The sequence below is a fragment of the Sarcophilus harrisii genome, chromosome 5 (assembly GCF_902635505.1).
Source record: "Sarcophilus harrisii chromosome 5, mSarHar1.11, whole genome shotgun sequence".
Taxonomy (NCBI): domain Eukaryota; kingdom Metazoa; phylum Chordata; class Mammalia; order Dasyuromorphia; family Dasyuridae; genus Sarcophilus; species Sarcophilus harrisii.
Window position 1 is genome coordinate 273,021,917 of NC_045430.1, and position 27,356 is coordinate 273,049,272.

The 27,356-nt window shown below is 48.1% G+C and overlaps 1 protein-coding gene across 5 annotated transcripts in view; it reads right to left on the reverse strand.

Annotated features, from left to right (window-relative positions):
• Positions 1–2,858: 2,858 nt before the first annotated feature.
• The window catches only part of SNX10 (sorting nexin 10), a 61,042-nt gene continuing 36,544 nt past the window's right edge, over positions 2,859–27,356 (reverse strand). For 4 of the 5 annotated variants that reach the window (XM_031940541.1, XM_031940543.1, XM_031940542.1 and 1 more), the window contains exons 3-7: positions 21,597–21,683; positions 17,970–18,070; positions 16,625–16,723; positions 7,703–7,918; positions 5,305–7,223 (exon numbers count right to left, since the gene is read on the reverse strand). In XM_031940541.1, the coding sequence (XP_031796401.1) occupies positions 7,142–7,223; positions 7,703–7,918; positions 16,625–16,723; positions 17,970–18,070; positions 21,597–21,683 (585 nt within the window). In that variant the 3' untranslated portion in view covers positions 5,305–7,141. Of the gene's footprint in view, positions 3,750–5,304; positions 7,224–7,702; positions 7,919–16,624; positions 16,724–17,969; positions 18,071–21,596; positions 21,684–27,356 lie in introns of those variants that run through there. The other variant, XM_031940544.1, reaches the window with a different exon arrangement.

Genomic DNA, 27,356 nt, shown 5'->3' on the forward strand with positions numbered 1-27,356 from the left:
CGTTGACGCGGAGGCTGCCGGCGACGGCAAAATGTTAAATGTCACAGGCTAAACTTGCACTTTTCGGTAATTGCTTTTGTTTAAAATAAATTAAAGCAACCAGAACCGGTGGTAAACAGTACAGACACCGAGGAGGCTTTGGCTGCATGGAAAGGTACCCCTGGCGGGCAAGGGCCCACCCTTGGCAGCTCCTTCTCTCTCTGAGGAGAGGGGGACAGTTGGGAGAAGACATGGACTGGGTATTAAGAGTATTCTGGTCTACCTCACTACAAACAAACCTGATGTATAAAAAACCTGGCTTCCCCCACAAGATAAATAAAGAGGAGATGATTCATTTTACAAGAGGATGTTTCATTTTACAAAAGCATTCCAATAAAAACTTCATTAAGTAACGAGCTCCCACTGGACTTGGTGGGATGGGGCAATTTACAAAAACATGATTTGTACATGCTCTCTGTGCCTTTGTGTCTGAAAGGGATGTGGGTGGCTGCGGGTCTAGCTATTTTTGGGAGCTGCTGGGACTAAAAAAAATCCTCCCAGTTGGCAAACCCTTCCACCATGTAAGTCCCTACATCGGGCATTAGAAAGATCAGAAACTGAGAACTGCAAGGGACCTTTGGAGCACGTATTAATCAATCAACCAACAAGTATCTGTCAATAATATAAATATTAGCTAGTAATATTAATAGTTATAAAAGCTTACAAGGCTTTTATACTTTTACAGAGGAGGAAACTGAGACAAGCAGAGGTTGACTGATTTGGTCAGGGTCACCCAACTCAGGTCTTGACTCTTAAGTTTATTGCCCTTTCCACTGGACCACACAGTTCCCCAGATTAGCCACTGGGGCCAATGAAATATTAAATGACACACCGGTGATCACAATATATGTCAGAGACCACACTCAAACATATACATGCATGTGTACATATATACATATCCCCATAGTCACATCATATGCTACATGCGTTACATATGAAGTGTATATACAGAGATATAGGTATAGACATACTATATTCTATGAATAATCTGAAAGGTGAATAGTGAGAGTATCATTGAACCCATTTTGCAGATGAGAAAACTGAGTTCATGGAAGTCAAGTGACCTTTGCCCATCGTAGCAAAGTGGAGAAGCGGTAAAATCAGAGCATTTCAATCCTGTCTCTGCTCCTTATTTGCCTTTTAAATGTTAACAAATCACTTCTCTCTGGCCTTCCTCAGTTTCTTCATCTGAAAAATAAAAGGGGTGGGACTAGACATGAAGTTTTAGTTGGTTGTACATTATTTATGATTATATCAGTAATAGTGTGTGTGTGTGTGTGTGTCCCTGCCTTGCAGTCTGGGAGTCAGGAAGACCTAGGTTCAAGTCCTTCCCCCCTTATGCCCCTCTTTTAGGCAGAGGTGACCTTGGCTATCACTTGACCTTTCAAACCTCAGATCATTTCCTAAAACTTTTAGAGCTGATGCCATATTCATCAATATGGGAAGTTCCCTCACTCCGCTATTAATAAAATCACAGGTCCTGACCCCCCACCAAAAAACGCCACCTGGCTATACATTGTATACTTTCTAGGTGCAGAAAGGTGGGATGGCGCAGTGCTGCCCAGTCTGTCTCCGCCACACGCTCCCGTGGGGGAAAGTTGTGTACCTGCTGCTCCGATGTTATTTTAAATTATACGCTTTTGCTATTGCACTAATACGTACGTTATAAACATTTACCCAAAAAACACGTTAGAGGCAGATGAGAGAGCGATGAAAGGACATTTGATCCCAGGGACACCAGGGATCCACGGGAGCTGACAGAATCCATGGTCAGACCTATCTTTTGGGAAGGTCGTTTGGCAGCTGGGTTAAAGGGAGTTGGGGCGGCCCGTGGGGAGCTGTGTGCGAGGAGGGAAGGGGCCGCTCCTAGCAATGGCCGCCGCACCCGGTTCCAGCCCCGGCTCCCGCAGCGTTCCACAGTTAGGGCTGAGCCGCTGCTCCGCACCGGGGAAGGAGGTTCCGAGGCGCAGCAGCGCAGCAGCGCCCCGCCCCCGCCCCCCCGCGGCTCCCGGGCCCAAGGCTACATTGTAGCCAAGTACAAAAGGGCCTCCGGGGAAGGTTTCCCGGCCGGGCGGAGGGCGCCCACGCAGAGCCTACTGCGGCCCGGCTCCCTCCGGGAAGCCTAATGATCGCGAACGAGACGCAGCCCGCAGCCACGGTCTTTCAGGATCTGCGGGCGGGGCCCCGGCCTTCGCGGCCCCTCCCGCGGGTAACCGACACAGGCGGAGGGCGGGAGGCGGCCTGCGCCGGTGGGGCGGCCGCGGGAGGCCTGGGCTCCCGGACCCAGCCCTCGCCACCAGGGCGCTCGCTCCGGAGGGGCCCGCCTCGCTCCGCCAGGGGTCCGCAGAACAAAGAGCTTCCGCGGAAGCAGGAACAGGGCCCCCCCCCTCCCCTTCACGCACACACCGAGGGCTGGGACGGTCGGGGCCCCACCTCCCGGCCCCGGCCCCGCCGTGCCCGGCACGCGCACGCACACACAAAGGCGTGCCATTGTCGCCCTAGGCTCAGACGGACGCACGCGTGCGCGCGTACACCCAGCTCCAGACAGACAAAAGCGCGTGCACACGCGCGTGCACGCCCATCCACACACCCGGCGGGCGCGCGGGCGCGCGCACAGACAGCTCTGCGAACATGGAAGCGGCTCGCTGGGAAGGCACAGCCGTGCACGGCTGCGGATGCAGACGTAGGTGCGGGCACCAAAACGCGCAGGCGCGCCGACACACGCACAGCGGCACAGACACCACAGCCAGCCGGGCGCAGACACCGCCTTTATACCGAATAAATAAGTCCCTTCCACCACCAAAGGTGGGGACAGGTGGGGGCTCCTCCCTCTCCCGGATGTGCCCGGAAGAGACCGCACAGGAGTGGGCGGGGGACCATTAAAGCCCTCAACCACTGCTCTCCACCCCCGGGTGGGACCGAGAGAGGGAAGGCTGCCCAGCCACATCCGCCAGCACCCCCTTCCCCCGGTCCTGCAGCGACCAGCCCTTCTCCCGTCCTGGCGAGAGGGGCTCGCCAGGCCTGGGCTCTTATGCCGCCGGGGCTCGGGCCCGCATTCCCAGCCTGCGCAGTACATTGCTGCCTCTTGGTGGACGTGGTCGTTCCCCCTCCTCCTCCCCCTCCCTTTTTTGTCGCGGTTGCTATGGGTTACCAGGGCGGTTGCCATGGGTTACCGGACCGAGGCCGGCTGCCTGGTTACCTGACAAGCAGTCCCAGCAGCCCGAGCCTGCCGGAGCCTGTGCACACTGCAAGCCAAGGCTGGGGAGGAGGGGAGGAACGCGCGTGTGCGGGGCAGAGAGAAACACGCCGAGAGCGCGTGAGCGTGTACGCGGGCCTCTGAGACAGACCCCCCGCCCAGTCAGTGTGCGTTCGCAGCTTCGGGAAAGCTACCGCAAGTGGGTGGGGGGGAGCTATAAAGAAGGCCCGGAGGTAAGAAGCTGGCCAGAAGCGCTGCTGGAGATGCTGCCGAGCAGGGGCGTTGGCGAGGGGGGCCCGGGCGGGAGGAGGGGAGCTGCCAGACACACGAGAGTAGATGCCCGGGGACGGGGCCGCGGCCCGCGCTTCCTTCCTTTTTCCGACGTAGGCCACGGTCCAGAAGGCTCAGGGATTTTGCAGAGAGAGCACAGGGTCGTGGACGAGCCAGGCTTAAGCTTTCGAATCAATTCTGTCCAGTGAGTGCACTTGTCAGGACAATGAGGGAGGAAAGTTTCCTGCGAGAAAAGGAAGATCAATAGTAGGGTCTGACTGCAGGGGACAATGGTGCCTTGGGGCTCTTACGCAGGAGGGACCCAGAATGGAAAACACGGGCTTTTTTTTTTTTTTTTTTTTTTTAAAGCAGCGTGGGTTACCTTATTTACATATTTTTCAAATTCTCACCTCCATCGTACACACTGTAATCATTTCTTATGAAATTTGTGACTTGGGGGGGCAGGGTCATTGGAGGGACGGCGGTGCTTTGTCTAGTTGTCGTTAAAAACCTTAATTCCAGGCGACGTGGTTTTTGTTTTTCAACCAAAAACTTTATCCCGGGCCCTCTAGACAATAAACCCAGCAAACAACATTTTTTTTTTCCTGGAAAAAAAATATTTCCATCCAGGACCCGGGTGAAAAGGCTGCATCGTGTTCAAAATGTGGCAACGACGTAACTTTAGATTTTAAGGCTGGTCAGTTAGAAGGAATAAGGAGCAAGGGGCGAGGGGGGTGGGGGGAGTAAGCTAGGAGAGGGTCTTAATTTTTGTTTTAAATACATTAAGGCCTATCTCGCAAACCATTTTGGCTTAAAAGGCTGGAAACCTCCTTGCGTCTAGATGATGGTGCATCTTTAGGGAGCTAAAGATTATTTCAAAAGAAAACTAAAATGATTGACTAGATTTCCAGAATTAGGACTAACTTCTTCTTTTATATTTATAAGAACTGCTAAGGAAATCTGCCTCTCCTTTCCCAATGTATGTTTGTATTTAATTATGTAATAAAATGTGAATTAGTCTTGGAAAAAACTGCAACACCAGCAAGATCTTTCTCGGTGGACATTGCTCGGGAGCTTAAAAATACTAAGCTACTTCCTTGGAGCATTTTTCTTTTGTGGCAATTTTAAAAAAACATACCATTTTTAAAATGCAGGACTTTTGCAGAGCGTAACAGGTCTTTGAATTTTATGGTGGAAATCTTCAAGTGTCACATAAACCAATTAAAAAGAAGTGTGGGGAGAGGTAGGGAAATATTACCTTAAAAAAAAAAATCCAAAATATCCAAGTTAATAACCACTAATTCCTAGCAAACCATAAAATATTTTCAAGTATTTGACATTTGCTTTTTTTATATATTTTTAAATAAAAATTTTTTTAAAATAAGAATCACTGAATGGGCCTTATTCTCCATAAGTAACTCTTAAATGTTTTTGCCTCCATGGAAAGGTTTATATGGAATCAGTCCAGGTAAGTAAGAATGCCAAGGAAGATTTGAACAAAGCAGGGAAATGGGGCGGGGGAAGGGGAGAGATTGGGGAAGAGGTTAAGTTCAACAGAACTGGCGATCATGAGACTGGCAGGAAATAACTTATTTAGTCGACCTGTGTTTAGAAATCAAAACAACCAAACCAAAAATAATTTCCCCAAACTTTAACTGTTTAAAAAAAAAACAGAAAAGCTAAATTTATTTAATTTGCCAACATTCTTTAGGTAATTTGAAAAAAACAATAAAAATTAAAATCTCAGTGAAAAAAAATGAGTGATTTTTTTTCCCCTCAGAAATAAACCAAACAAGCCAGACGAGATTTCTTCACGTTTAATTTAGAAACAAAAATCCACTGAATCTTATGGAACAAATTATAAGGAAGACATTTTGATATTTATGTTACAAGATCTAAAAATAACATTAAAATTTATGGCCGATCACATCTTTTCTAAAAATATTCCAAAAGCGAAATAGTGATTGTAAATTCAAATATGTATCGCTAAGAAAAATAAATAAATAAATCTAATACTACATGGCAACCTACCCCCTCCTTCCCTTACCCTTATCCCTGTTACCAGGGTGATTAGAAAAGCTCTTAAATCTTGGGGTTTTTTTCCCCCTGTTTTCAATTAATGGCTCTCCCATGATGCAGTAACAGGCCTCACATACTAAATCAAGATTCTAAACAAAATCTAATAAATGTTTAGAGCAAACAAGAAAGCAAGACAGCCAAATTAAGAGAATAATTCTTGTCTTGCGTTTTTTGTTTTGTGTTGTTATTTCAGTACAATCCTTTGACCTCCATTAGGAGTTTATTAATAATGGAATGATAAAAATACTCCTTAAATTAACTGCCTTTTACAAGCATCTTCCACCAGCCTTCAGGAGGAGAAGAAGCTAGGAGGAGCAACAAGTCACCTCCGTTTCTTTGTAAATATCTTCCTGCCGGTTTCTCAGAATGGAAACTCATTACTTTGTGCCACTGGACAAGGAAGAAATTTGGATAATTATCTTATTAAAGTGCTATGTCAACAGAAAGTTATATAAGGATACATTTCACCAGCCTGTAACATTTCTCAAGTGTAGCCTTAAAGAAGGTAAGGAAATGGATAGAAATTTTTTTAATGCATAATCACACAATTTTATTTCCTAAAACAAGCAGAATACTTTTTTTGTAAACATGACCTTGAGTTTGGTTTTTAAGACGGTCTTTCCATTTAATAAAGAAATTCATAACCACCTAAAAATACTGAGAAATTTCAAGTGAAGAAATGACAAATTCTGAAAGAAATAAATGAATCTGTCTCTGTCAAATATATGACAAAAGCTAGAGTCTCCACATCTGAGGCTTAGGCCGATTCTTGCTTGGAAAGATGTTTTGCTAAGTCTGAAGAGACGTTAGTTGCCCTATTTATTTGAATGAACACTCGAATAAAAAGTATGAGAATACTGGTCTGTGTTCCTAAGCTGTGTGTTCCATCTGTGTGCACAATAAATAGCAGGCTGGAAAGCTGAGCAGCCCTAGCTAGTACTGAGTCAGCCACACACACACTAACATCCCAAGTTTTTTCCTGCATAGGGGACGGAGCCACGTAATATCAGCACATTTCCTTAATCCATGCTATGGGTATGGCCCTTGCTAGAATACAGCCTGCAAAATCCTATAAGAGATTTCAAAAGTCTGTTTAAAGTGACACATCAATGTAGGGGAAATGCAATATCCTGGTTTTAATCCAAGTGGATTTTTTAAATACTCAGAACCAAAGGTTTTACACAGCACACACAAATGTAAATTCACACCTATATATTAATATAAAGCATTTCCTACTGAAGCAGGAGCTCATTTATCAATCATTGTTTATCCCCAAAATTCAGTATTAGCCATTTTACTGAGTCACAGCCAGGAGAGTTTTCCTTCCCCTCTGCCTGGACGAAAATAAGACAACATAAAACCCTGAACTGGGAACTATTAATGAACTTTAAAAAAAAAAAAAAGGGGGGGGGGGAGGCAACAGCTTTGAGAACACACATCACCAATCATGTCATCCAGACAGAAGTGCTTTATGTAGGGAGCTATTGTGAACCAACCCTGTCCTTATGACATGGGCATGATTTCCTATTACTAAGATAGTAACATAAAAATTATTTTTCAGTATTCTTGAAGATCTGGGCTTGTTTTACATCCATGTGGACTGCTGTCTTCACAACTGTGACCAAGCCCGGAGGATGAACTGCAAAAAAAAAAAAAAAAAAAAAAAAAAAAAGGAGAGAGAGGAAAAAAATAATAAAAAGAGGAAATTGGTTTTCACAACACACTCAAAGGCTGAGTAACAGAGGAGAACTTTAATTATCTCCAGTCACAAAGAGAGACAGGAAATTTGGACTTTTAATTAGCCATTTGGAGTGCAGTTGGATATTTTTTTAGCTAGATAATTTAAACGCGAATAATTCAAGTCTGACTAAATGAAATTCACATAATCAGAATGCAGATAATTGAATTTCTACTGCATTCATTAATTCAGTGTGGAGGTGTGTGTGAAGACTTCTATGATGAGCTGTCACAGCTCAATAAAATCTCAGTCAATTAATTTTTTCATTATCTTAGTATTACATCAACAAAAAAGTGAAGTGTGTATGTGTCTGTACACAAATATATGGAATGTAAATACACATGCACATATAATATAGGAAAAACGAATGTAACTAATACCTTTCTGATCCATATTCTATAGAATTGTCTTTTTTCTCTCCCTCCTCATCTTCTTTGGGGAAACGTCTGTTTGAGGAAGCAAACTTATGAATTGCTTCAGTAACGGAATATTTTGTCTGTCCAGAAACACAGGCCTCGATGTCTTCAGAACTTAAGTGACTCTGTAAGAAGAGGTGAAGCCGGCTGTCTGAGAGCAAAAGGGCATTTTGTAGGATCCTGTTTAAAAATAGAGACACACGTAAAATTGGACGATTGTTTGGCCTGAAGAAGAAAAACATTTTTAAAAAGATCATGAGGAAGAACACATCAGCTAGACCTAGAATTAAAGTGGATACCTATTAAGGTGATGATAGCATATGTTAACTTTTATTAAATTATTTGGAATTTTAGGTGAGTAAAAACATGAAGCTAATAGAGAAAGACATCTGTTATAAGAATAACTCCAAGGACATTTCTGCAATTTACCCATCTGCCATGACTGTGTGGAGCAATTACAGAAATATTTTGCTTAGATAATCGTAGAAATTTATTCTCCTTTAAAGAAGTTTTTAAATAGCTAGCCACTAAGCTCAGTGATCTTTACTGGATAGACTGTACTGAAATGTCAAGTTTCTCAAGGACCCTTTCGTTTAAAACAAGCACACATGAATAATGGGATGCCTTATATTTAGACATGTTTTAGAAATCGGCTTTAACACGTAAGTTATAAATGTATACATTTCCACGTAGATATATGAAGTCTGGCTTGAGATTTTTTTTTTTTTACTAATCCGAAATTTGAATTTAACATTTCTCTCCTATCTTTACCTGCATCGGGGTTGTCAGAATGGGCAACCTAACTAAAGGATTATTTCTTTTCATCAAACATATGGCTGGAATTTGAAGCACCTGGGATGTCCATCAAGAATTAACCTCCTCCATTCCAGAGAGATTTATCCAAAGATTCTAACTCTTGCATCAAAATTATGTCTTGGCAAGATTACGACATGCATACTAAACAGAAGCCAACGAGTAATCAGAGATGTATCGTAAAGTGGGACTCTGGGAAACACACTTCCCCTGATTTGACAAGCCAAGGGTCGGCAACGACTCGTGGAAACCCAAACACTGGCCTTTTACACGAGCCCGGGAAGGTATGGGTTTGATCTTTGATGCATTGTTCAATGATAGGTGAATTTCCTGTAACTGACATAACCCAGGAGCCAGCAACACCAAATTAAGTGGCCGGAACGAAAGCTGTCCAAAAGCCAAAGACGGTCTCGGGGAATCAGAGAACTTTACAGCCAGGTCTTTTCCCCCCATCAAACAAAAAGGATCTGACTTTCTTTTCCCTCTTTTTGGAGACTTGGCTAGAGGAACACTGGGTATATAGCTTTATTTTTGTCTCCTTAAAAACCTAAGCTTATCAATATAATGGAAAGACTCCATTTATTAGGCTCATGCATATGATCACATAGATAGAACTGACTGTATGTAACTCAAAATGAGATAGCTTGGATCAAATGAGAGAATAATTGTTAAGTGTTTAGCACAGTGCCTGGCACATAGGAAGCACTATATAAATGTTAGCTGATATGTCTAGACATATGTATATGTGTAAATATATTTTCTTTTAATAAAAGCGGAGCTTTGAGCCTCTCCATTCTGTGAGGAATTATTTGCACATGTCTGCATGTATGTTTGTGTGTTGATGTGCGTATTTACATGTGTTTCATTCAATAATTTATACACAGATGTGAATTATTTGTCTGCATGTCTATAAATGGCGTGGATATGCATAAATACTTGTGGGAACATGTCTGAGTGTAGAGACTGGGATGACCTGCAGAGACTTCAGATGGGCATGTGTCCACACGTGTGAACATGCATGTGCATGTGTGTTGATGTGTCTATCACCATCCCCGGACCCAGTACATGACTACAGTTTGGGTATATGTGTACCCATGAGCACACGGATTTTTACACTATACCAGATGCTTGTATCTTTGAAGGACATGGTATATACATTGATATTTATGTGAACATACTTAGCAAAACAGAGCCATCAAACCAAAAAACTCAGGCTCTCCTCCAGAGTTCCCCCACAAACAAAAGCCTCCCAGATTCCTTTCCTAGTCTAGTCTGACAAGAATTTCGAAACAGCACAAATTTCCCACCACCCATAGGAGACTAAATGGTTGATGTTTTTTAAATGTTTCATTTCCTAGCCAGAGGTCTGAACCCATTCCTCCTTGTCATGCCTTCTCACCCACTTACACCGCCGCCACCACCACCAGAAAAAAAAAAAAGCCAGATGTGCTGATGTCATGAAAAAAGGGGGGGCACACAGCTCCCAATACCAGCCACTATCCCCAGTCTGATTCCACTTAGAAAGTCTGCTCTCTACATTTGCAAATGGATCTCATACATTCAATATTTCCCATGAGGAGGAGCTCAGCAAGGACCCCGCCCATCCCCATAAACTTTTCTGTGCTGAGCCGGGAGGGGGGGGGGGGTTAGGATTATGGATGGGGAAAAGGTCTAGTTTCACCCTGGGCTTCCTGCCCCTTACCTCCAGCCCCTTCCTGCCCGCCAGCCCGGGGATAAGTAACTCTTCCTGAGATTGTACTTACTGCTTTGTTGCTGTTGGAAATGTATTTTATTTTCTTTATAAAATAATGGGCAATCTTTAAAATTGATTTCCGATGGTTTGAGGCATTACACCACAGAAGTAATGAGCACTAATGTCAATGATATCGGACACAAATTCATTTTGGCTTTATTTCATGTCTAAAGCAATTCGTCCAAGCCTTGAACTGCTCCAGCGCCGTTATTAACTTGCGAGGGAGCTAACACATGGGAGCAGCCAATGGCCGTGGTAAGAGCCCGGCCCGAGCAGAACCTCAAGGCTACCGGCCCTTTTCTCCGGCTATAATTCAATTTCCAATTTTACTTTACATTGGACTCATTAGTCCAGTTTTCTTTACTGCTTAATGGCGCCACCTGGAGGGCAGACAGGGGAGGCGCTTGAAGGCTCTAGCAACAGCCTCCAAGGCCCAACCTGGTCTGGCTGGGCCTGGTCCTGCGCAGAGGGAGGAAGGATGCTGGAAGGATGCTGGAAGGATGCTGGGAGGATGCTGGGAGGATGCTAGAAGGATGCTAAAAACCCTCCTGGAGGCGCTTTTTGGAAACAGCTGCATCCCGGACCACCTAAAGCGCTCCATCTTCTGGGCACTAAGCTGGTTTTGGAGAACACCCTCTACCAGTCCTGGAGTGCTGGAAAGTATCATTTTTAAATTTAAAATAAAATAAATAAAAGACCCAGACAGGTTTCTTTTTTTGTGGGAGCAGGGAAAAAAAATCATCCTGCAGAGGAGTTATTAAGGAAAAGGAAATGGGCATTCGGCAGTGGTCCAGCAGGCCCATCACTATAGTGATGTGTAATTTGCTCTTCCCTGAGCTGCTTCCCTCAGTCTGAACGAGCTGAGACTGCCCTTCAGATGCTCCCTTCTATGGAGCTCCTCCTGCCATTTTATTGTTGCCATAAACCACTCTGGATCCAATTCAAAGAACCTACCGTGCACCGCACTTTGTGCTGGGGATATGCAAACAAAATGATCCCCCTGGACAGAGTCCTCCTTCTGGAAATCAGAGGGGCCAATGCCACCTGTGAGACCTTCTTCTCTTTGCCTCAGTTTCCTCATCTATAAAATGAACAGATTAGCCCTTCCAGCTCTCAAGCTATAAAACCATTTTTTAAAATTCTGCTTTCAAGCAACCCATGTTCTTCATATTCTTGGAGCAGGGAGCAGCACAGTTGCCATATGCTGAGTATACAAAAAAAAAAAAAAACTGCTTGCCTTCAGGCAGCCTACAGTCAGTGTCCTGGGTGGAAGAGTCTATGACCTATAAACAGAAATGTAAGCACTGATCATTGGAGGAGGAGGAGAAGACCAACAGCCAATGAAGATGAGCCAGGTTTTCCCATAAGAAATGACCCATAAGGGGCAGCTAGGTGGCGCAGTGGATAGAGCACCAGCTCTGAAGTCAGGAGGACCGGAGTTCAAATTTGATCTCAGACACTTACCACTTCCTAGCTGGGGGCAAGTCACTTAACCCCAATTGCCTCAGGAAAAAAAAAAAAAAATGATGAATGGCACTAGAGACTCTCAGATGTGGTTTTAAAACACTTAACATTTAATGGGGACCCTTAAAATATAATATAAAAGTCTAAAGTCTCAAACAAATTCTCCAGTGCAATAGGGATTTTAAATAAACAATGGCTGTTCTAAACAAAATGGCCTTAAAAAGATACATTTACAATTTAATACCAAGAGTCAGGGCTTTTACAGAAAGAAGGAACAAAAAGTAACTCTTGGTTTAGTTCATCCAGGAAGTGATTTGTAACAGGAATCATAAAATCTTCCTTTAGAAGGGCTCTTGGGGAGAGTTAGGGACACTGGGAAATGCAGGGGATGTAAAAACAGAAGACATACTAAAAATTAAAGTCGTTCCTTTTGCTTCCCAAGTTGAAGTTGTACAGAGACATAGCACATTTCCCTCTTATACCGGACAGTCAAAAATCTGCTTTTCCTCACTGTGATTTTATTAGGTGCATCATAGACACACAATTCTAATGGAAAACACCACTGGGCTGCACCCATCTGTTCTCACGTTGACTCATAATTTCCAGTGTATCTTGGAACGTGGCCTAATAACAGATGCCTTTTTGGACAGGGAGGAAGGTTAACCGTGGGATTTAGGCTGTCTAAAAAACACCCTAAAATTGATTGTCCATTTACATGAAAGAAAGCAAACTTGGTTACAATCACTGAAGACAGCCATGATCTGTGTTCTGGTGCCCTCTATTGAACACAGGCTTCAATAAGAAAGGGGAAGATGTTTGCTCAGGGCCTTTTGAATCAAGCAGGTGAACTGAACATGGCTGCCAACATTTATGAGGGGAGCAGGCCTGGATTCAACAAGTGAGGTACTACCAGCTTCAAATGTATGATCTCATTCACCTACATAACTAAGGGAAACACTATAATATTCATAAATATAAAGGCATCAAACTAGTATTATTACTATAAAGAAAAAAAATAGCTAGTTACCTAAAGCTCCAGGAGCAGACTTCTTCCAAAGAATCCCCCCCCTCATTCTCTAACTTTCTTATCATACAAACAATAGAGAAAAAAATTTACACTTAATCACTGAAAGAAAAAAATACCATCCTATGCAAATTACATATGTGGGACACAATTTTTACTTAAAAAACATATGAACCAATAACTAATCATACTGGAGAAATGTCAATAATGACAACCACTGATGGGAACTCAAGCCAGCATGCTCTCTAAGACCAAACTTCCTTAATCCATTCTGAAATTGTTCCCTCAAATCTCCTGTTTTTTTCCTTTAAATATTTATGATCTCTCCTTACTTCTCCTTGCTCTTTCCCTTCAAGCAAAACTTCTCCCCAACCATTTATTAAAACAGCTCTCCTGCTTTCTCCCCCCTCCTTCTATCTATAAAAATCACCCCCCCAAAGTATGGCACAAAATCATAATCGGATTTTGCCCGAGATCTTTACGCGTTAATAAGGTCAGGGAGAATGCCTCATGGGGATTCTTCACAATCTTTTCGCCTCAACTTTGCTCTCCCGACCTCCTCACGACCACATCATTTACTGCTGTTTCCATAGCATGTTAAAAGTCCTTCGAGTTATCTGCTTAATGGTCATAATTGTCCCCACTTTACAGAAAAGCAAACCGAGGCTCGAAAGGTGGCTTCCCCAACCAGGAAGTGTCAGGGGTGGGATTCAAATCGAGGCGGTGCCCTTTTTATTCTCCCAGAATGATTACAATACATTTTCAAATAACGTCAACATCACGATTTAATAATGATGTGTGAAATTAATAATTTAATCAAAATTCTGATACTCTAAGCCAGGGCTCCTCAGACTTTTTAAATAGGGGCCCGTTCCCGGTCCCTCAGACTGTGGGAGGCCGGACTAGAGTAAAAACAAAAACTTTGTTGTGGGGGCCTTTAAATGAAGAAACTTCCTAGCTGTGGGGGAGGGGGATCATCGTCCTCAGCAGCCGCATCTGGCCCGCGGGCCGTAGTTTGAGGGCCCCCGCTCTAAGCTTTCATTAGGAGGCGGCTGTGGTGACAGCGCTTTGTACCTTCCACAGCGCTCTCTGGAGACCAGTCTGGGAAGGCGACTGCGGAGCTCAGAGGGAGCCACATTAGGGATTCTGACCCTGCGTGGCTGTGGGACGGGAGCGAAGTCACTTCAATTTCAGGGGTGAATTTCAGTTTCCCCGTCTGTGAAATGGACATGGCTTTATTTCCTGACCAGGGCTGCGGTGAGCCGCAATGACAAGAAGCGCGCGGAACCGCGGGCAGTCTGGGAGTCACAGACAACGCCCGTCTGCACAAGTCTCCTGCTACGACCACTGTGACCGTTCCTCCACCTGGCCGGTGGCCGGCACTTCAAAGGTGACGAGAAAGGAAAAATGAAGAACGAGCTTCCCCCGGGGGCCCCTCGAACACGGACCCTCTGGGGGAAACGTGGTGCCCTTCGCGCGGATGCAGCTTGGGGACCTGCCGTGCGCACTCGGAGACACCGCAGAGCTGACATTCCCGCAGGGAACAACCTGTCTGGCCCTTCCTCGGGCCCCGCCCCGCCCCGCCAGGAACGGGGCTGCGCGCGGGCTGCCCCAGCTCCAGGCCCTTCTCGGCTTTCTCCAGCGTCGACTGGGAGCTCCCCGGGGTCGGGAGAGACCCCTTTTATCCCGGCATCCCCAGCTCAGGGCGCAAAACAGGAGGTTGTTAAGTTAAAAAAAAGAGCTGAGATTTGTGCTTTCATTGAGGCTGGGGGGAGACTGGCTTTCCCCGCTCCTGCAGAAGCCTGTTCCCCCGGGCCGCCGGCGGCGCCCTGGAGAGAGCCCCGGGGCCAAGGGTTCCAATCCGACCTCAGACACTTCAGCTTCCTGGGCAGGTCACTCAGCCCCAACTGCCTCAGAAAAAGAAAGAAACGAACGCGATTCCTTCATTTGAGCAAATCCTCGGCCCGGAACCCAAAGCCGCCTGTTGACCCCTGACCTCCAACCCCCAGCTCCAGGCCCCTCGCCCAGCCCCGCCGGGGAAAGCGGGTGGTGGGAGGCGGCTCGGGCCCAGCAGGAGAAAAAGGCCTTTGAAGCCCCCAGGTTCCGATGGGGGATGAGGGGATGGGGAGGGAAACAAGCGACTACAGCATAGGGACAATACGGAGACAAAGTAACTGGGGGAGGGGCTGTGTTATGAGGCACGTCACGAGGTGGGGGAGGGGCCGGCCAAGGCCTCCCTAGATCTCCTCTCTGTCGGGAAGAGGGGACCCTGAGAGAGCGAGGAGACCTGCCTGATCTCTCCCCGCCGTTTCCCCGCGTCCTGGGCTAGGGCCTGAGCGCCATCAGCGGCCCCGCCCCCGCCCTTTAGAAAGGCCCGGACCGTCCCGTGGCCGGGGAGCCCGGCTCTGGGCCGGGGAGCCCGGGGGCTCAGGCCCAGCTAACGGGGGCCGCCGCCCCTCCCCTCCCCCGCGCCCAGGGAAGGCAGGGCCCAGCCAAGGCGCCCTTCCCGCCGCAGGGGCGGGGCCTGCGGAAGCACGTGACCCCGACTCTGGGCTCTTTTCCATGACGAAGCCTCCGAAAGGAAAAAACAAAACCCAGCGGCCCAAGGTGCCGTCCCCCCGGGCCGCCACGAGGTGGCGCTCCAATACAGCACATGGCTGGGCGGCTCTTCAGGCTCGGGATGGAGCTGGGAGGGATCTCAGACCCAGACCCTGAGCGGAGGCGGAACCCGACCCGGGGCTGGTCCCCGGGCCCTGCCCCCCGGGGGGAGCCGCGGAAGCGCGTCCTCCGTCCGAATGGCCCGCCCCCAAAACGGCGCCATCGCGCAATGCATCTCAATAATAATGAGGATAATAGTGATAATGATAAAGGGCGGTGATGGTGATGATGGTGACAGTCCCAAGGGGCGATGGGGATTATTGAATAATTTAGGGAAATTAAGGATAATCTCAATAAATGCAAATGTATTCGCGGATCTCCCACAATGCACCAGCGCACAGGTGGCTCTGAGGCTACAGGAGCAAAGCCAGAGGCTTGTCAAAGCTGGGCGGGCGGCTTGGAGGCGCCGGTGAGAATCCCGCCTTTGGGTCCGGGGCTTAGCCCTCAGTTTCCTCATCTGTGAAAAACCAGTGCACTCGGGTTCCGAGTCTCCGCGTCCCCAACTTCTGGCTCACTCCCCTGGAGACTTTGGGAGATTTGTTGGTGAAACCCCCTGGAGAAAGCGGCGTGTTCCTAAGCTGGGAGGGACAGTGCTCCCGAGCTGGGAGGGGGACGCTGGGAGGGGGAGTGCTCCCGAGCTGGGAGGGACAGTGCTCCCGAGCTGGGAGGGACAGTGCTCCCGAGCTGGGAGGGGGACGCTGGGAGGGACAGTGCTCCCGAGCTGGGAGGGGGACGCTGTGAGGGGGAGTGCTCCCGAGCTGGGAGGGACAGTGCTCCCGAGCTGGGAGGGGGACGCTGGGAGGGGGAGTGCTCCCGAGCTGGGAGGGACAGTGCTCCCGAGCTGGGAGGGGGACGCTGGGAGGGACAGTGCTCCCGAGCTGGGAGGGACAGTGCTCCCGAGCTGGGAGGGACAGTGCTCCTGAGCTGTGAGGGGGACGCTGTGAGGGGGAGTGCTCCCGAGCTGGGAGGGACAGTGCTCCCGAGCTGGGAGGGACAGTGCTCCTGCGCTGTGAGGGAGAAGGCTGGCTTGCCCTGGTAAGAAGTGCTGACTGAGGACCGACCTACTGTATGACAAAGTGGGACCCACGGCTGCCCCCACCAGTCCCGGGCCTGAAGAGTTGCCAAGGCCCCCCCCCCCCCCCCCCCAGATCTCAAGGCAAAGGCGGGCACTTACTTTCTCAGAAATTCCTCCAGGCCTTGACGCCGCTGGTCAACGTGCTGGCGATTGTTGATGTTGAAAAACAGGTTTTTAGAAGGAAGTTCGGGAAGTTGTCTAATAACAGAGAAGGGGGGGGAGGGATACTTAGTAAACACAAACCAAGTGACCTTGCGACCAAACTGTTTCCAACACACAGCGAGGGGATACAAGGGGTGGGGAAGGGGATCCCAGCTTCTCACCATCCTGTGGAACATAAGAACCGGACTGGAGGAAAAAGAAAGGATTGTCCATTGCCAGGGGAGCCTCTTCAGACTCACCGACCTGGGCAGCAATGAAAGGAAAAAGTCCCCTTGTGGCTCGGGTTATTATTTGGGGGGAAACACTGAATGCATTCAACAGTCCAGCTAGCATTTCCCGAAGGCCTACTATGTGCCAGGCGTTATGCTGAGAGCTAGAGATTGTACAGACAAGTGAAACAGTCCCTGTCTCCCGTTAGGGGAGGAGAGAGACACAAGGATGTACTGATGAGCAAATTTAAACCAAGGGTGAGAATAACAGGATGTGGGGCGTGGGAAGGCCGGGAAAGCTTCCCTTTGGAGGTGGGACCAGGTCGGCTTCTGAGGGAACCGGAGGCTCTCAAAGGGGCAAAGGGGAGAGGGGGGCGGGGGGGCGCTCCAGGCAGGGAGGATGAACCTGAGCAAAGGCCTGTGGAATTCTGGGAACATCTAGTGGGCTCGCCTGCCCAGAATCGTCAAAAATGTGAAATAAGTCGGCTGAAACCGGGCCGGGAGGGGCTTTGAATGCAGAGCTGCTGACCACAGGCAGGGGAGCGACCTGCTGAGGACTGTGCTGACCAAGATGAATTCTGCAGAGGCCCTGGTGGAGAGCAGGAGAATGAGCAAGACTGGCCGGTGCTCACCTGCTCAAGGCCTCCTGGGAGCCAGCTGGGAGCTAGTGCAGAGTTCAAATCCAGCCCCAGACACTTATTGGGGGATACAAGAAGATAGTCCTTCCCTGCCTTTAAGGGGTTCATAGGATGACAGGGAGAGACACAAAGCAAGCTACAGGAAAAATAGGAGATAATCGACAGAGGGAATCAAGAGGGAAAGAGTAGAGGCGAGGGAACAATTCAGAGGCTCTTGTCCAGGGAGAGGAGAAGACCATTGCCCAGCCAGTCATGGGGGGAACGGGTCCGAGGCTGCCCCCACGCCGCGGCCTAAGGCTCCGAGGCGGCCCCCACGCCGCGGCCTAAGGCTCCGAGGCGGCCCCCACACCATGGCCTAGGTCCGGTGACAGATGGGACCGAACTCGGGGAGGAGCTTTCAGGCGCGTGGCCCGGCTCCCCCACGGAGACACTCACATGAGCAGCGCGTTGCTCTGAAGCCGCTGTCTGAGCCACACAAACTCCCGAAACCGCCTCCTGACGCAGGACGTCTTCATGGTGAAACACATGCTGTTGGTCTGGAGAAACGAGATGGAAACCTGTCAGTTCGGGTTCGACACGACTCACGCTCTTAAGGTGAGACGCAGACACACATGAGGTCAATGGTGAGAAGCATTCTCAAGTCCACTAGCACTTACTAAGCACCTACTGGGCGCCAGGCACAAGGATGCCAGGCAAGAAGCTGTCCCTGCCCTCCAAGAGCTTATAACCTGGGGGGCACCAGCTCTGGTCACACAAGATTTAGGCAGGACAAGTTAAAGGCATAACATGGAGGGAGGGCCCCAAAACTTAGGAGGATTGGGAAAGGGAGGAGAAAGGAAACCTGCATTTATTAAGCGCTTATTGTGTGCCAGACACTGTGCTAAATGCTGGGGATATAGAGAAAGGCTTCCCCACTCTAGAACCCTGAGAAGTGTTTTCCCCTTACTCTATAAAGTGCTTCCCTTACTCTAGAACCCTGCAGAGATTCTCCCCCTTAGTCTAGAACCCTGTAAAGCACTTTCCCTTACCCCAGAACTCTGAAAAGATTTTCCCCCTTTCTCTAGAATCCAGTTCTTTCCTTACTCTCTTGTTAGTCAATCATTCCAGTGGTGTCCGGCTCTTAGTGATCCCATTTGGGGTTTTCTTGGCAAAGACACTGGAGTGGCTGCCATTTCCTGCTCCCAGTCATTTTGCAGATGAGGAAACAGAGACAAAGTGACTATAAAGTGAGTTTTCCCACTCTAGAACCCTGCAAAGCACTTCCCATCCTCTAGAGTCTTGTGATCAACAATCCTTCGCAAGGGCCAATAGGGCCTTGGCCAAGGAGCCACCGGCCCTTCCCACAGCCGGGTCAGCCTAGGTCCTCCTCGCCCAGGACCAACCCCAAAGGTCCGGTGGCTCTGTAGCCTCCATGGAAAGAGGAGCTCCCGGTGCCAAAGCAGCAGCAGGCGCCCCCAGCCCGCTCCTCAAGGATCATGCCGGGTGGTCCTGGTTCCTCAGTCAGAGGCCCATTGCAGGCCCAGCCCCAGCCCCAGCACCTCCCCTAGCGCCCCTCCAGTACAGGACGGAGCAGCGGGGATCCCGGCCGTCAGAAGGCCAGCCCGGGCAGGTTGTGCCAAGCTGGAAAGCTCCACAAATGGGTGTGGGCTGAGGCCGGGCTGACCGAGATCACCAGGGGACCCCCGTCACCCCTGGGATCACCCCCTGAGGAGCAGAAGGGCCGCTATCTGCATAGGCAGGGAGAGGACCCTCATCAGACTTTGCAAGTTGAGACAGAGTTTTCAGGCTTGGAAGGTGCTGGAAGTCAGAAGCCTGTGAGGAGGGGAGTGTGGTCTGTAGGATGGGAGAAGGAGTCAGAAGTCTCAAGTTCAAATCCTGAACTTTTCTACTTGTTAGCTTTGTGACCCCCAGCAAACCATTCTATCTGAACCTCAGTTTCTTCATCTGTGGCCTCTGAGGACTCTGCCAGCTCCTGCCCCTCTGACTCTGGGCCGCCACAGAGATAAAGAGTGGCAAAGTACCCCCAGGGGAGGGACAGAGCTGAGGCGGTTCAGAGGAAGAAGGCACCCAGGCGGGGGCAATGGGCCAGGGTTCCTGCAGGCGGGTCAGCTGGATGGGGCACAGAGCACGGGACTTGCTGTCGGGAACACCCGAATTCAAATCCTGCCTCAGACACTCACTAGCTACGGGATCCTGGGTCAGACTTTCTGTCGGCCTCCATTTTTCCAAAGATAAAATGAGCGCAGTGACTAGCGGCTACCTCCCAGGGCTGCTGTGAGATGGGTTAGAGCCTGGCACTTCATGGGTATTTCTGTGGCTGCTCAGTCATTTCAGGCACGGGGGAGCCTCCCGCTCCCATCTGGGGTTTCTTGGCAGAGGCGCGGGGGGAGTTTGCCGTTTTCTTTTCCAACCCATTTTTTACAGATGAGGAAACTGAGGCTAACAGTGAAGTGAGTTGATCAGGGTCGCACGGCCAGGGAGGGTCTGAGGCTGCGCCTGAATCTGGGTCTCCCTGACTCCAGGTCTGGGGCTCTGGGTGCTGGGGCACGCCCTAGTTTTGAGTGACTTTGTTGCTTTTCTGAAGGGACTTTTCCGGTTAGAGATGAAAGTAAGTTGGAAGGACCAGAGGCAAGACGCTGCACTGACAGAAAAGGGAGCTTCCACACCAGGAGTTCCCTCCTTGCTGCTCCTCAAGCGATGCTCCATCGTGCCCCGGCTGCTCCCTGTGCATGAAATCAATGTTCTCCTCCTCTCCTCCACTGCCTGCCTTCCCCGGCTTCCTTCAAACCCAACCTCCAACAGGAAGCCTTGCTAGGGTCCCTAAGGTCAGGGCCGTCTCCGGCTACCCCTTATCTGGTTGGCACAGAGTATTTGCATGTCACCTTTCTCATTAGCCTGGGAAACTCCCTGCAGCCACGGCTTGTCTTGCTTATCTTTGCATCCTGGCTTAGCACGGAGCTTGGAAAATAGTAGGTGCTTAATAAATGCTTAACAACTGACCGATGAAATCCCAGATCCAAATACACACAGGATCCCAGACCGGCCCCCTGATCTCAGTCTTAAAGGCCGGCCGTTAGGAAATGGGGAAAACCAGGGGAAATTACGATTTCCCCTCTGAGCTCACACTCTGGTCTCATTCCAAGTCCAGTGACAAACTAGCTACTCTCCGTTTCTGTTGTTGGGTTGGAGGGCAAGGGCGCGGGTTCCCTTATAAGGAAAATGACCCAGGCTCTGAACGAAGGCAAATCGATTCCAGTCAATTATTTACTCCCTGTTTTCTAGTTACAACTGTGACATATTCTGCATCTCTTGGGGGGAATCATACGCCTGTAATTGTGAAATTTATTTAGTAATGTTCCCCCACCAAAGAAAGGAAAAACAAAAATGAAATAAAGATTTAACGAGGAATTTCAAACTTCATCCTATCTAGGAATGGAGAGTTCTACACCTACCAGAACATCAAGGAAACGCAGTGTGACCTAATGGTTGCTAAAAGTCACTCCGTCAGGCAACTAGCACCTTTAAGCTCACCTGTGCTTTGCCCTAAGCAAAATTAATTGTCTTGTCTGGCTTTGCATCCTGGCTTAGCACAGAGCCTGGTATGCAGTAGGTGTTTAATAAATGCAAAATTAATTTATCCTTAGACATTTAATTATCCGTCATGTAGGGGTTCAAGAAAGGCTTTCCACGTTTTTTGGTTTACTTCCATCCATTCTCAGATCCAGCTACACTTGTTATTATCATCATCAATGATGTTGTTGATTATTATCATCATAGTTAATGGTATCATTTCTTATTGTTTATCACCATCACCATCACAATCATCACAATCATTATTACTCCAAAACTGAACTTGGTTTCTAAACTAATTTGGGGAACCAACTTTAAAAGCTGCGCAATAAATAAATCTTGATGGTCGTAGCTGAGATTAAGTGGTAATGAAAATGAACTTGTCCAAAGTCACATTTTCCATTATTTTCCCAGTCAGCCATGGCTCCCTCATCAAACACCAATGAGCCCCCTTGCCTTTCCCCTGGGCCACAGGGTGAATCATTTACTCACGTGGATGCAGATCTCATAGTCAATATAGGAGTGCCAGAAGTCCTCCTTCTGAATGCGAGGATCCCGGACCCAGACACTCACGAACTCCTGGGAAGACATAACAAGCCAAGGGATTTGTTTTAGAGTCAAAGGGGGCCTTGAAAGCCTAGAAAATCATCTCTTGAGCAAACAAGATGAGGAGGTAACGTTCTAACTGTCTAGAAAGAGAAGGAAGATGTGAATCATCAACCCTCAACACGCCTGGGAAAATTCCCAGAGTCAGATTGCCCAAAAAGGAATCGTTTGAGAAGAAGGCGATACTGAGATATTAGTTTGGAAATATTTAGGATTTCTCCTCCAGATTGATTCATTTTGACAAACATTCAGATAATCGAGCCGGGTTCATTACACATAAGAAATAATTTTAAGAGAGTATTTCTCTTCTCTCCCCACAATAAAATAGATGTTCCTTGAGGACAAGAACTGATCCATTATTGTCCTTGTTGTTGTTTACTGTTATCATTGTTAGCTGCATCATTATCAGTAATCATCATCATCACCATCAAGTAGCACAGTTCCTGACACATAGTAGGTGCTTAATAAATGTTTGCTGAATTGGATTCAATCATAATGACCCTATGACAAGAGAAAGCTGAAATCTGGAATGGTGACAGGGAAGCCCTCTCCCTTCCCAACAGACCCCACCAAGTTTCCAGATCCATCTTTTCTTTAAATGGATAATCTTACTCTGGTTTGATCCCTTCTCAGGGATTAGTTTCCATCTGTACTTATATTTTTATCCAAATACACATCAATATGTGATTCTTTACTTTTAAATTATATAATTTAATAACATGCTAGTAATCATGGGTGCTAAAAAAAATACCAAAATAAACATTTTTAAAGGAATGAAATAAAAAGGGAAATAACATTTTATTCTGGAGGTAATAGGGAGCCACTTGAGCTTACAGGGTAGGAGAGTGTCCTGCTCTTTAGGAAAATCACTTGAGCAGGGGAAGGGAGGATGGGTAGGATAGTGGAGAGATACTGGAAGCAGGGAGGTAAGTTTTTGTCTTCCTCTTCCCAACATCTAGCAGGGCCTGCACATAGTAGGCCATCAGAAACCATCCCATGAAAACAGAAACCATTCTCAGACCGGGTTCTATCTGACAAGATGAGAGTCTTGGGGACGGTCTTGGCCCACAGGGGACTCGGGGCCAAGAGCCAGATCCCCTTCTTGTCTACATGACAGGAAGGCTGACAATGACTGAGATGATGGGGCTCAACCGAGCCCCTCATCCTTTCCAGCAGCGATTCCCATCAGGACCCTCCTGGGCTGTTTGCCAAGGGAGGAGGAGGGGATGGAACATGGGCTCACTCAACCTCAATTCACGAACATTAAGGAGAATGTCATGTCCTGCGTTTGGGTTCAGCAAATCAATGGAATGAGAATGGAAGTAAAAGGCCTTGGGTAGGCTACAGCTCTCCAAAAAAAAAAAAAAATCTGCGGGTTTTGGTGGGCCACAAGCCAACACGTGACATCACACACAATAAGCTAATGAAATCGCAGGCAGCACTCCCAGAGGTACAGTATTGGAGGCCCCTCCTCCCCCTCTGCAGCAATTCTATAATTCCACAATTCCACTTGGGCAAGAAAAAAATAACGGGTCTTTCCCTTCTTTCACCAGCTTGTGAAATACCCAGGCCCAGCCCTGGTTACGGGGTGAAATTAGTCACTTGTGAGACATGGAGGAAGAGGGAACCTGCCCGAATGAGTCAGGCCAAGAGCAAAAGGTCGGGGGGGAGGCTCTCATCACCAAGCTGGCACAGGGGTGGGCATAATCCCGTACCAAGGGCCAGGCTCTGGGGGGAGATAATATAAAGAAAGTCATCTGTGCCCCCAGGAAGCTTACGATCTAAGGAGGGAGACCAAGGCAGGAGAGGAGGCCTTGTTCTTCATGGCTATGGGGATTCCCTCTGGGAGGCAGCTCGGTACCTTCCAGAGCCTGAGAGATTTGTGGGGGCCCCCCAGCCAGAGGCACCCTGCTCTGTTAAATAAGAATTTATAATGTAATTAGTATCAACTTACATGTATATTTTTTTCCTTTTCGAAGCAATATTAATCACCCCGTGACCATTGTGAAAAAGATTTTCAGACACTGTAAAGTCACAAGAGTAAAATGATGGATGAGTCAAAAAGGACCTGAAAAGTGAGGGGATTCTGGGGTGGAAAGTTTGGAGGGCAAACCAGAAAATGTAACGCCGTTCTTAAAAATCATGCTAAAAAGCAGTAGTGTGAGTTCTTACTGTAATCTAGGGTTTTTTCTAAGTCATTTTGTCTCAGTGGGACTCATATTAGGAAATAGTTTATTCACAGAATAACTACAAATTAGCTTTTAAATAATTCCATTTGTCCCACAAAGGCACCGACAACCAGTTATTGAGCTTAAACCAAAAAATCTCCTGCTCTTCTCTGCCCCATCCCTATCACTCCATTTATGAGAAACAGGCAGAAAGCGAGAAAAGGAAGCTTAATTTCCTCTGCTGTGTCAAGATGAAAGAGAAAGTCTCCATTTTCAAAAAAGAAACTGAAAAGAGAAGGGGATGGGGAAAGGAATCGTTTTTATTACCTACAAGTTACATAAATACGCTGTCACAGTTGCAATAGCTGCTTCCTTGGAGAAATCAATTAACCTCTGCCTGCCTCAGTTTCCTCTTTTGGAAAATGGGGGATAATAACAGGATCTACCTTCCAAGGCTGTTGTGAGGATCGACTGAGATCACAATCGTAAAATGTTTAGTCCAATGGCACATAGTAGGTCCTACATAAATGTTAGCAATGAGGCAGAATGAGACCACTTTTTGACATTCAGACAACATGAAAACATTGTAAAAGGTTTGGTCCAATGGCACACAGTAGGTCCTTCATAAATGTTAGCAATTAGGCAGAATGAGACCCACTTTTTGACATACAGAGAAGATGAAATTAGTTTTGCTTGGCTGCTTTTGATGGCTTGATTGGTTGGCTGCAGACTGATGACAAGGGTTTTGCTTTTCTTTCTCTCCCTCTCCCCCAGTGTGATGATGGAAGAGAAAAAAAAAAGTTCTTATAATTTAAAATTAACAAAAAAAATTTAATTTAAAGTAAAATATGCTAGTTCCCCACTATCCACCTCCCAGTCTCCATCATGTCTCTGAGAAACTTGTTTTTATGCAATGAGCAGGATTATATCTAAGAAATGATGACTATGAAAAATCAGAGAAAACTTGTGAAGAATTATGTGAACTAAGGACACACAGAGAAGTAAGAAGAGCCAGGAGGGCCCCAATAACATTAAAAGAACATAATATAGTCGTTGATGATAACTTCAGAGGAGCAATGGCAGCCTCTGGGCCAGGACGTAGGGGACAACAGGTGCAGAATGAGGCACACACAGCCGGGGCCCGAGTATTTCTTTTTTTTTGACTACACTTACTTCCCAGAATCACAAAATTGGAAGGTCAAAGGGGGTGTCGGCGGCCTTCGGGTCTCACCTATACACAAAGGATGGAGCATCCCAGACTGGTATCAAGTTGCCCAGCTCAGGCCGTGTTTGTTACAAGGGAAGGGTATGGAGCTAAGAGAAGGACATCATTGCGGTGCCAGAGCTTTTTTTAGGGAGCACTCAGAGCATTTCTCATTTTCCCGAGCGGACACCCAGCCGCCCTTCCCTGCTCCCGCTTCTCCAGGGCTTCTGGGCCTGGGTGATAACTTTCCCACTGTCCTCCCCGTCTGTTCACGGAGCATGACTCTGCCCCCTCAGCACTGACAGCAGAGCAGTGTCCGTCAGCAGCAAGAGAAGGGTAACACGGCCAGGCCGCCGGGCTGCAGGCTCTGCTCCAGCTGAGTCCTTGGCAAGAGACCATCCTGGCCCTCCTCAGAGCAGGCTCCTTGGAGTTAATGGCCAGCTTTCCCAACCGAACCTGAAAATCACTTGGGGAGCAGGTACAAACGCACCGAGGCCTGGAAGGAAAAGTCCCTGGGACCTCCATGGCACCGGCACCAAGGGACTCAGCCCCCCTGACCTTCCTCAGGACTCGGCCCTACGACCGCTCTGAGCTTCGCAGCCTACGGTCCAGGGTCCCCGACAATTCCCGGTTCTTCTCCTGTCTTCCACCTTCCTTTAGGTCTTTCACTGGCTCAACCCACTTTATTCAAAGTACCGGAGACCAGATTTGAATTCAAGTATCCACTTGGGGCTGGAAGGATAAACCGTGCCTCAGTTTCCTCAATTATAAAATGAGCTGGTAGGAGCTGAGCTATGGGTCCTTTGAGGCTTTTGTACCCAAATCTAGCTCCTCCCCAGAGGCACCTGCTCCCATTTCCTGGGAAAACTCCAGAAAACTGAGTCTAAGATACTATTCAACTTCTGGGCCCTTCAAGGAGCCTGATAATCCAGGTTATCTCTTTTATAAAGCTTTTGCAAACTTGTCCACAAAGATAATGCAAGTCAGAGGCAGTGTGGCTGGGAGATGGACAGCTGACTAGGCAGGCCTGAATTCTCTCTGTCTCTGTTTCTCTCAATCTCTGTCTCTGTGTCTCTATCTGTGTCTCTGCCTCTGTCTCTGCCTCTGTCTCTGTGTGTGTGTGTGTGTGTCTCTCTTGTCTCTCTCTGTGTCTTTCTCTCTCTCCCTCCATCTCTCTCTGGCTTTGTCTCAATCTCTGGCTCTGTGTTTCTGTCTCTGTTTCATTTTCTCTGTGTGTGTCTCTCAATCTCTCTCTGGCCCTGTGTCCGTGTCCGTCTCTCTCTGTCTCCCCATATCTAGCTCTGCACCCGACACACAATGGGCGCTTAATAAATGTTTATTATCTGACCTCCACAGAGACTTTAAGGGGCAAACAGAGAAGTTTCCTTTTACCCCAAAGCCACGGGGACTCAGTGGAACCTGAGGGCGCCGACCAGCTCTGACAGGGCCATGTTTACCAGGGGCTTCTTAATGAGATCCATCCATCTTTGGGGAGTCTCGCTGTCAGCTTTGGAAAGAAAGCTGACTCACTCCCTGGGCCCAGGCCTCCTCCCTGCGCCATCCCCTGCCTGCAGGATCACGTGGATTTCCCGGGGAAATGGTCGGAGCGGCCGCCGCACTCAATCAGTTTAATAATCTTATTAAACATTTTAATGACTTCTTGGTCCTAATGAGAAATCAAGGCTGAAAGAAACCCTGGGCTGCTTTGAATTAACCCTTTCCCTCCCAGAGACAGCATGGAAGCAGGGGAAGGGGGGAAGGCTAGAAATGGGGTCCCCTCTGCTGTCACCGGGAGGCCAGCTGGTGCCGATTAGCCAGCAGGGGGGGCTCCCCCTTCTCCAAGGTCCAATTCTCTCATGTATCAAACAGAGGCAACGTATCTCCATCACCTGCCTCACTGGGGCCAGAGCCGGCAGGCTCAAAGGAGACGGAACAGTGAATCAGCATTCACTTGAGGACCTACTGCGCGACAGGCACTGAGCTGGGAGCTGGGGCCCTTGAGGAGCTTGCGTTCTCTCAGGTAATGGAAGTCTGAAATCATTCATTCTCCACACTATTTCTGACTTTCCCCATTCAGACCTCTGCCAGACTTTAGTCTCGTCTCCTCTGCAGGCGGACGCTTCAATAATGACCTTGTCCGTGTGGCTACTCCCTCGAACACAGGGCTCGCCCATCATCTGGGCCCCCCGAGACATGGCCCCCGACGACATCCGGACTGAATGTCCCCCACAGTCTCAGCATTTCCCTTCCCTCCACGCTCCCCCTCTTTCCCGT